Source organism: Passer montanus, unplaced genomic scaffold, assembly GCF_014805655.1.
Source record: "Passer montanus isolate IOZ18808 unplaced genomic scaffold, ASM1480565v1 scaffold11, whole genome shotgun sequence".
Taxonomy (NCBI): domain Eukaryota; kingdom Metazoa; phylum Chordata; class Aves; order Passeriformes; family Passeridae; genus Passer; species Passer montanus.
The window spans coordinates 2,420,275-2,431,194 of NW_024357613.1; the positions used below are offsets into that span (position 1 = coordinate 2,420,275).

Consider the following 10,920-nt stretch of genomic DNA (forward strand, 5'->3'; position numbering starts at 1 on the left):
ATAGCAATCACAATAGATGGCAAGGCACAATGGTTAGAGGAAGATGTAAACAAAACTGAGCTTCCTTGATTGCCAGAAATTGTTCCTAGCTTTCCTGAGGCAACATGTCAATAAATTCAATCTGTTTCAATTAATATACCTATTCTATTACATCTAGAAGGTTATTTGCAAAACAGAATTGCAAACAAAATGGCAAATGGCTTTTCCCCTCAAAAGGTCATTTTCTTTTTTCCTCCAGTACCTTTACAAGGCAGCTGTGATTTCACTAGCACTGTTCATTCTTTTCTTCAGTCTTGGAGACAACAAAAGAATGTGAGACAGAAAGTGATCAAGTCTCTTGTTGGAATAGAACACCTCCCTTCTGTTGTCTTTAAAATAAATATAATAGCACCAATGGCAGGAATCTGCCATGCTATTTTGCCATGCTCTACTGTTTCCTCATTAGCAGAAAAACATTTTCATTAGGGAAGTTATTTCAGTACATGTATAGGAACTGTAGGGAAAGGGGAGTAGGAAGCCCCACGCCCTCCCTTTATGGAGTGTACTATATCTACAACCCTCTTGCTTAATTCCTGCAAGGATTTTAAATCATGGCGATACAGAATTGAGTCTGACACTTGCTTCATATAGGAAAAGACAGGACACTAGATAATAAAAGATGTGACATTCCTTTAAGCTTTCATCCTATTACTCCTGAATGCAATGTACTTTAAATAGAAAATATCTTGTAACCCTATACAGATGCCTCAAGTATTTATGATACAGAACCAGGTGCAATCTAACCTTACAATCATCTACTAAACATGTTCTACTGAGAAAGAATGCAAAATCTCCCACTGCAATGGCCCCTCTATGGTTCTGGAGCCATTTACATACAACTATCATGAAGACCAAACTCAACAAACTATATGGAAGGCTAGGTCTGTGGTACCTTTCAACTGCTGTGTCAGATGAAGAATGACATCACCCAAGCACACACAAGGTCCGCCTGACTTGTGTAGTATCATACACAAACACTGGACTGATGTGTTTGGTCTTAGCAAGAAGATAGAACCTGTGAGAGCAGCTGAGATGATCCACACCCATCACATGATGGCACAAACTGCCTGGGCTGATCTGTATAAGAGACCTTTGTCTGTGGCTAAAGGGGGAAGCATTTTGTATTACTCTTGTGTATCTTGCAGCACAGCAGATACCTGTGGTGTTCTAAGCCATATGAGCACCTAAATGGTGTCAGGAAGCTTTGCTTCCTAAGCATTGGCAAAAATCAGCTCTGACTCGACTACACAGAAGAGGACTCACAGGAGAGGTAAAAATGGGCCATTCAAAAATATAGATCTTGCATTCAACACAGAAGGATGGAGGAATGTTATATTTCTCTTCCATTTTGGAGAAAACTAGTCAGAACAATATTGGATTAGATGCTTAACAGCAATGTTAAGACTGGTAATTTGAGATCTAATTTAACTGATGTATGAGATTCATGATTGCAAAAAGCACCAGTAATAAAAATGCAAACCCAAAAATTTGCAGAGCTCTTGTTCTGATAAGGAGAAGTGTACAATTTTGAACAGACAGGAAGCATGCCTAATAGGTTAGCTGTTCAATTATACACACAAGTCTTGAAATTAGGACTGAGAAGGAAGGTCATTCTTTTGAATTAGCAAAAATAACAACTGACCCTTTCCTGTTAGAGGCACTTGGACACCATCAACCAAAACAGCAACCCAAACAGAAAGCAGAACTGAACACAGCAGAATGCATATTTCACAAAAGAATCTATCCATTTCCACTGCAACACTGAAGTACTTCACACCACGCCTTTATTAAATAAAACTCAAACTACAGTAATTTATGCAGTATGATAATCCAACTAGTCTTTATCTACGAAGTTATTAGATCACTGATTTTAAAGAGAGAAAATTATATTGCAGTAAAGTATTCTTTGGTGCTTAACTTTTCTTTTTTCACCTACATTTTTCATCTCTGCTCTTATTTCTCATTCTTTCTCCACACTCATGGATTTTTTTCTTTGCTATAACAAGTCTTCATTCTTTTAGAATCTGTCTTTTTTAAAAGTCCTGCTTACTGTTTAATATAAAAGAGTCCTATGATAGCTCTGTTATGTATCATTTACTATAACAGCTTCAATGGACAATATTCTCTTAAACTATTAAGTGCTAGCAAGTTAGTAAACGAAAGGCCTTTCATTTTATAAAATTAAGAACATAATCTTTAATATCAAAGGTGCTTAAGAATATCCAGGGAAATAGCTTTTCCCTAAGTATACAAACATGCTAGAAAGAAGATATCTACAGCCAAATACATATTTTTAATAGTGAACAAGTTTTACAAGGATGTGTTTTGAAAATGAAGTGGTTTTCATTTATTTGTTTCTGACATTGCCGGATCTGTCAATGTTATTAGCACAAAACAGTTGTTCATCTGACTGCTAATGCAGCAACTGATACACCAACTATACACAGTGCCTCAGGACTATTCCTCCCTGTGCAAGAATTCACATCTGAATCAAAAGAAAAATTATTTGATTATTAATTAAAGAATGGATACGATATTCCAGGTCCAGTAAAAACAGGCTACAGGCATGTGAGTCTCATTAATCTCTTTTATCTATTTGGTCATGCAAAGAAAACCCCTAAAAATTTGAAGTCACAAAAAAATCTGCTTCTATTGCTGAAGAGTTTTAGCCTGGTTTTGGTGTATGATCACATACCAGAACTGAAAGCATGGCTCTACTCACCTGTCAAGCTAGGTGAAGATGGTATAGCACCTTAAAACAACAGGACTAAACTACAAAAGAAAGCACATTAAATTTAAACTTGAGGGTTTTACTTGAGGATTTCTTTGAGGACCTGGTTTTGAAATGTAAATGATCAAACAAAGCACATTGAACAAATTTCTACCAACAATATTTTAAAAATTTGTCTTTTGAATGTAGAAACTTCGTAAAAGAAGAAATGCAATTTTTTCTAATAATCTAAACACAGTTTCATTTTAAAGCATATGTAATGTTATCTTCAAATATCATTAATTTTAAGCATTTTGATACTTGCACAATTGAGTACCTAGGAAGAAGGTTGTATGGAAAATGCACATTACCATACTTGACCAATGCTGACCTTTCTCCTTGCAGCTGAAGTGAAAAGTTTCTTGGTGTTCCTTCCATGGAGTCTTCACTTCCTAATCTGCTGGTATGTTCATTACAAATTAATTGTCTACTCTCATCATTAAATGATGTGTACAACTTTTGTTCTGCTAAGCAGTTACTATTACTTCTGTCAAGACTATTCATCATCATAGTTGGATCTTCAAAATCAAGTTTCACTCCATCTGAAATAGTCAGAGAGAACACATTTTGTTCAAGTGTTATTAATTACTACTTGCCATGTTACATTATCAAAACGTGTATCAATTTAAAAGGTGAAAAAGCTTAAGACTATTAAGAGTAAGGTAGTCAAGGTCTTCTTATGAACAGTATCTCTTAAAGTCTTTTGGGGTTGTGTTTAAAGTTCTAATATTTCATCTTCTTTATTCCCCCGTTACAAATAGGTGGATTGTACCTGGAGAAAAAAAGTGATTGTATTTCAGGACCTGAATATTATGAAGGAACTCAGGAAAAAGGTATCTGTTAATCCTGTAGCTTCTATGCACATACAAGAAGAACCTCCACAAATAAAACCCCTCACATAACATTTGCATGATCCCGAAATGGGAGAAGAGACCAAGGCAGGTTACAAGTACACTGCCTTCTCAACTTCTTCGATTAGTAACACCAGCTTATTAAAGTTATATGAAATGACACATTATATAAAGATATATTTATAGAATAAATACATAAAAATGAAGTAAAGTTTAGTAGGTAAAAAGTGAGATACTCAGTTTATAATGTAAATAACAACCATGTTAGATGTAAGAACTGTCATTATAAATGAGTCTTCTGAAATAAAGACAGTCCCAGCACTCTTTATTATGAGCCAACATGCAGGAAGCCAAGATGCCATTTCCCATCTTCAAGAAAATTACTTTTAAATCCCACATTTGGTGACCTTTATTAAATCACCACTAATGAAACTCTTAACAACAAATACGATGTAGTTGGAGGCCCGTCAAGATATATAATTTCTTTTTATTCCACCTTTTAGGCTCAATAATCCATCAGGGAATCTCCTTGGATGATGGCATCTCATTATCTCTTCAAGCATGTCAGCATTTAATGTTAATTTTACTCACTGATAACAACTTTCAGTAAGATGCCATTACTTGGAAACCTATAGGAAGAAGAGGCACCTGAGTAGTTTTCAACTCATTTTCAAGTGCAAGCCAGCATAATTTTGGGAAGCCACAGTTTCAAAACTGCCTTAAACCCATTTAAATACTTCCAGAATTCACACTGAAAGGACACACAAGTCCTTTAATGTATTAATAATTCATGTAATTACCAATATTAAAACCCATCATGCAGTTATCTTTCTAGCAAATAATATGCATCAAAACATTCTTACTCTGATCCAGAGGAACCACCTTAGGAGAAAATAAATCTTTCAGAGAAGGTGTTCTAAATAAGCCTTTGCAAGCACTGCTGACTTTTCTAACCTCTGCAGCATCAGCAGGAGGTGTTGGATGGAAAACAGAAGAAGCTTCATCTTTTTTTTCAGAAATTATTACTACTGGTTTCTGTGACAAAAATAAAGAAGACTCTTAAACAAAAGCACAGATAATTTAATTTTCATTTAAGTAAAAAATAAAGAAAAAGAAACCCACATAACTTCTAACAAAGGACTAAGTTCAAAATAGAACAGAAGTTACACTGGCTTGCTTATTAAGAAATTTTCATATCCTGAATCTAATGATACCATTCCACCAAACAAACTAGATGTCTATACCATTATCACCGTAGAAAGCCAAAACTCAGGGGTGCAGAAAACAAAACCTAGCTTGAGTAGAACTCAGAATTATTTATTCCTCATAAGTACTCATTTAACTACATCTGCAGCAAGTTTATTTATCAAAGAAAATATTGTGCCAATGACTATTGCTAACAATTCTAGATACATCTATTCTTTTATTTGCTTTTGAGCATTAAAGCAGTATTTCCAAAACACTCCAAATATGTTCACATCATATGTACTACTTTCTATCACACTGACACAAATCATGCAGATCCAGAGACATCAAGTCCTAGTTTTATGTCAGTGTCTTGCACCTTAGAGGAGGTGAACAATTCCCTGAACCTCTAGTGTCAAGCACTTCTTGTGCCCTGGACCTACATAAAAGCACTGACCTCTAAAATCAATACCAATCTCCTTAAAATAAAGAATCCACTAGAAAGTCTCCAGCCGATCCTTCAGAGCTCTCCACAGTATTAAGGAGTCAACAGGCGAGACTGACTACTTACAACCACCATAATTAATACAAACTCTTAATTTACAACTTATAGCCATTGATAAAGAAAAAAAAAAAAAAGCACATTTTGCATTGGTCAGTAGTTTTCTCTAATTTTTTTCCACTCTCACAAAATACATGAAAATTTAACACCAGTTCTTAAATCCAAATGTTGATATACTTAATCTAAATAGAAGCATGCTCAGAATTTTTAAACTCAATTCATGTAAATACATTCCCCTATCCAAATTACCGAAGTATAAAATTTCTTGGATATTTCCCCTAATTTCCTAAAGAATTTCCTAAAGGTTCCTGTCTGGAAAAAGCTATGTATACAGCAAGCACATTTAATTGCTATAGCACACTCTGTTATCTTGGGTACTGAACAAACAGTCGTGACTTAATCTTATATTTAAAGACCAAATATTAAAAAAAAAAACTGTGAAAGAGCAGATACACTTATAAATTGAAAACAATTCACAGCTTTCACAGAGGGAGAAAAGTGGTTCTTAAAGGACCTCTATCTGTTTTGAAATAAACTACAATCATGAAATTTTATAGAAATGTAAGCCAAATAGAAAGCAACCTAGTTACCTTCAAGTTACTGTTCACAGAACCACAGAATAAATGAGGTTGGAAAGGACCTCTGCAGGTCCAAGCCCCATATTCAACTACAACCACCTAAACTCAGTTGCCCAGGACCATGGCCAAGAAACTTCTGAAGATCTCTGGGCAAGCTGTGCCAAGGCCTCATCACCTCACAGCAGGAAAACTGTTTCCTGAGGTTCAGAGGAAACCTCCTGAGCCCCACTTTGTGCCCTCTGCCTCTGGTCCAGTTGCTGCAAAGAGGCTGGTCCTGTCCTCTTTGCATCTGCCTTTCAGGTATTTACATCCAGGGATAGGGTCCTCCCTTGGTCTTCTCCAGGCTGAATTTTCTCATCTCTCCCTGTCCCTTCATCACCTTTGAAGGATGTTCATCAGATTCTCTCCAGTAGATCCATGTCTTTCTTATAGTGTGGAGCCCAGAACTGCATACAGAACTCCAGGTGTGGCCTTACCAGTGTCAAGCAGAGAGGAAGGATCATTTCCCTTAACCTGCTCCTCCTAATGCAGCCCCAGACACTATCAGCCACCTTCTTAACAGCCAGGGCATGCTGTTGGCACATGTTCACACTCATGAACTTCACCTATTTTAGTAAACTTACACAAGAAAGCTGACTCAAGTATCAGTCTTCCAATTCTTGTTAATGTCACTTTGAATCACAAAGCAATACAGCGATAGTTAAGTAGTTTAAATTATTTTCGGGTTTCTTTTGGAGGAAAAATGACAAAATTGACTTTATAAGTCTCAGACTAATGTTACAACAAGCCTCCATTTTCCCCAAATGTCTATAAACCATTTATTTTCCTAACACTAACAAGACACATTTTTATACCAGTAGTGCATGAGTTATTTCCAGAGTACTTACGTGAGTCAGTGGACTTAGACGAACAGCAGAATTCGGTCTTGATTCAGACGAATCAGAAGTATCAAGACTAACAAAGAAATTAAACATAGTTAGAATAAAGCAGATCCAGAGTTGTGTGATCAGCTGTTTTTTTTCAATTGCATGCTCCTTCGCTTTGCCAGTGAATATGGGGAAAGGGAAGAAAGGAAAAGTGACAAGAGCACATCATGGTAGCAAAACTCCACCTAGAAATAATTTTGAGGTAGCAAAAACTTTGTTTGAAAATGAGCATTTCAAACTGCAGGACCTAAAATTTCATATTTAAAAGATCTCAGAAGGTTCTGAAAAAAGATCTAGCACATACATTATAGGAAACAAGCAAGCTTTCACATGTTCTAGGAAAAAAGCTGGAGACTATCTCAATTAAAAGCATTCAATTGTCTCAAGAAAAGGTAAGTAACAGACTATTTTCTTATACTATTCTACACATAAAAAACTGGTGTAGTGACTGCCTCTGGTAGCTCTAATCCAGAGAAACTTCCTGGACATGTAGATTAACACCAACAGTAAAGATCATTAGAAGAAGGCAAAGGATGTGATTAGGAATACAGATTAACACAGGGAAAATAACCACCAGAAGCATAATTAGATAATTAGAGAATTAAATCTTTTGCTACTAAAGGATATTTGAAAACATCTGAAAGCCACAGTACCTATAAAGTAGAGGGTGTCTATTTTGAGGACATTGTGAGGATTGAGACCCAAAATGTTTCCTTTGTTCATCTGTAGGTGTGAATAGCCTTTGAGTTTTTACTGTTTGTAGAGCATCTCTGGCTTCATTTACAATCTCAGAACTGGTCTTAGGCTTTGCCACTGACAGCCAGTAGAATGGTTCTGCTTTTCTTCTATTTTCAGTCTTTGAAGCTTGCATTCCTCTGCAAAGTACTGCACAGGAAGAACACTGGAAAATATATGTGAATGGCACAAAGGATATGCTAGTTTTAAATTACAAACTATCAATTCAACACTGGTTATGCTACCACAGTAAATCCTAGACAGTGCTGAAATAGTGGGAAATAAGGTACACTGATAATGCATTTCCTCTCTATTCTTCAGTTCTGTAGGAAAATACTCAAAACCAGAAAGCATCTGACATGGAGGATCTACCTTCAGTTTTTCTACAGGATACTAAAATCCATCACTGTGCTTCATGGGCCAAATGTGGTCCTCTTCAATTCCATAGAAAATCTGTTTCTTGACACCCAGTTACTTAGGAAACACCACAGCCAAAACAGGAATTCAATAATATGCTGCAAAGATATGGGTTTTTCCAACTTAGGAAAACCCCGATAGATATTATTGACCTTACCAAGGGCAAGCACAGTTTTCAGCAGTTGGTAAGCAGAGATAAAAGGAAGAACAGGCAATCCATTTTTTTCCTTTTCCAATCCAACTCCCCAACCCATCCCCAAGCACAGGCAAAGAAAGATAACACCAATACAAGTTATAAACCCAAACTTCTAATTAGTATTCTGTCCTGCTGTAGTTTCTGGGAAATGCAGTGGGCAGTGACAGACTTGCTCCATCACTCCCTGGACCCACAACCCATCACTATCATGGTGCAGTTCTCTGTAGATATCATCCCTGTCATTTTACAGCAAACTCATAATGAGTCTTACACCATGCAAAAGTCCTCTTCTGCTTTCAAACTTACCTAAAAACAAAAATATGTTTCTGCACTGTGACTCAGACCATCTGGTAACTTCTATTCTCTCACACAGTTTATGACAATGAACTGACAGTAGATCAGACACCATCATCTGTGTTATTTCTAAACTATGGAGTAAAAAAAAAAATCTATATCTTTAGTTTCTTAGTTCAATTATTCCTGTTCTGCAATCTAACTTTTCCAGCTGCTTCTTCTTTCTTTGAGAGCCGGCACATTCTGGCAGTGTCTGTCATTGTTGCACACCCAACATAAAACTGGATAAGGAGAACTGCATCAACTCTTTCACTAAATGATACATAATAAAAAAAACCCTCAGGAACAGATCAAGAGCCTGAGACTATCAGTGTTTTTAATATTTCCAACTACCATTAATATATTTCTTGTTTTCACTGTGACTGAATTTTGTTCTGTATGCTCCTTACTCTTCCCTCTATTACAATGTGGTTAAAAAAACAGTAAGGAGTTCCACTGCAGCTGTCTGTTTAGAAAAAAAATTATACAGTCAGTTCTCACTGAAAAAAGCAACACAGACTATAGTCCCTATTCCCCCAGCTACTGGGAGCCAGAATTTTGACCTTAAGTGGAAGGTTTTCTATGTAGGCCTTATGTCTGATACAGCTGGCAATGGTCCTGTGCTGGGCCAGGAGCTGGACTTCATGATCCTTGTTAGTCCCTTCCAACTCAGCATATTCTGTGATTCTGTAATTTTACTCTCCAGTCCCAGATGGAAACAGATAGAGGGAAGACTGCAGTGTCAATGGGGACAGCATAACTGGTACACACAGATCTTGTCCCTCACTACTGTCACCATTTCCCAAGTGGCCTTTAACTTCCACAAGTTAAAAGCTCCTCCCTGACTCTCTGCTGTGAGGTAGAAGAGTATCACGGCACTGCCTGAAAACCCATACTTGGGCTCTTGTCTTTATTCCCCAGTTTATTCCCCATAATTTACTCCAGAAATCTGTTCTTTGCTGTACAGAAGGATTTTAAAGCAGTAGATAACAGTACAGGATCCATACATTAGTCCAGCAATGTCCAGAAGTGAGACAGCTGTCTCACAGCTATTCCTAGTTCAGTCAAGATGAGAGAAGCATGGCTGGCTACATCAGATATGGCACCACACTGGCTCTGCCATCCTCCTTCCCATCTCAAGACTGGTGTCATTTCATTGCTAGGGTGCAGAGTGGGCGTATTTGCAATCACTCAGTACAGTGAGGAGAAGCCCTTTATTCAAGCTATGAACATTCTGCTCTCTGACATCTGAATCCATGTTCTGTCTGCCCTAGCAAATCTCTAGAACAGTTAGCACACAGGTACAGGCTCAGTAAGAATCCCAGAATCACTGATTTCCCATCTCAAGACTGGTGTCATTTAATTGCTAGGGTGCAGAGTGGGTGTATTTGCAATCACTCAGTACAGTGAGAAGCCCTTTATTCAAGCTATGAACATTCTGCTCTCTGACATCCGAATCCATGCTCTGTCTGCCCTAGCAAATCTCTAGAACAGTTAGCACACAGGTACAGGCTCAGTAAGAATCCCAGAATCACTGAGGTTGGAAGAGACCTTTAAGATCATCTTAAGGTCACCTTGCACTGTCCCTGTACCCCCTAATCCACATCAACCAGTGCCAGATCCAGATGCCTCCTAAACACGTCCAAGGCTGGTGACTCCATCACATTCCTGGCTAACCTATTCCAGTGCACGGCCATCCTTACAGTGAATTTTGTTTTCTAATATCGAATCTGCATCTCCCCCGTCTCAGCTTAAGGCCATTTCCTCTTGTCCTTCCACTGCAGGCACGGTAGAAGAGATGGACCCCCACCTCACCACATCCTCCCTTCAGGAGTGTGTAAACGACAGCTATCATTAGACATAATTCTGATTAACAGAAACTTACCAATCACAACAGTTGCACTTTCACCCCGGTGAAATTTTGACGCAAAGAAATCACTATCAAAGAGAAACAAGAACGAAGTTACGAGAGCTGGGTTCTCAGCGCAGTTAGGTTTCCAGGTGAGCCGGGGGACAACACGTCCCAGGGGAACTCCCCAGACAAGCAGCACCTGCGGAGCAAACGCTGTCCCAGCCACACCCGGCAATCACGCCTCTCTCCCGAGCACGGGAAAGCTGCCGGGAAGCGGCGCGGGGATTATCAGTCTCCGGCCGCTTTCCAAAGCCTGCCGCCCGACTTACCGCACAGTCCGGCCCTTCGCCCCCGCCCGGCCAGGCGGCACCCCCAGGGACGAGCACTACGGCCGGCGGGGGCACCGGGCGCTGCCCGGGGGACTCGGTCGGGACCCGCCAGCGCCTCCGCAGGGCCCGGCCTGGCTCCGCCGCCCG

At 38.7% G+C, this 10,920-nt stretch overlaps 1 protein-coding gene across 6 annotated transcripts in view; it reads right to left on the reverse strand.

Moving 5' to 3' along the window:
* Positions 1-10,914, reverse strand: part of ARMC2 (armadillo repeat containing 2) — a 69,722-nt gene extending 58,808 nt beyond the window's left edge. For 2 of the 6 annotated variants that reach the window (XM_039728732.1, XM_039728706.1), the window contains exons 1-6: positions 10,774-10,914; positions 10,478-10,530; positions 7,565-7,812; positions 6,873-6,939; positions 4,524-4,695; positions 3,141-3,351 (exon numbers count right to left, since the gene is read on the reverse strand). In XM_039728732.1, the coding sequence (XP_039584666.1) occupies positions 3,141-3,351; positions 4,524-4,695; positions 6,873-6,939; positions 7,565-7,782 (668 nt within the window). In that variant the 5' untranslated portion in view covers positions 7,783-7,812; positions 10,478-10,530; positions 10,774-10,914. Of the gene's footprint in view, positions 1-3,140; positions 3,352-4,523; positions 4,696-6,872; positions 6,940-7,564; positions 7,813-10,477; positions 10,644-10,773 lie in introns of those variants that run through there. The other 4 variants (XM_039728724.1, XM_039728742.1, XM_039728717.1 and 1 more) reach the window with 4 other exon arrangements.
* Between the last annotated feature and the right edge of the window lie 6 nt (positions 10,915-10,920).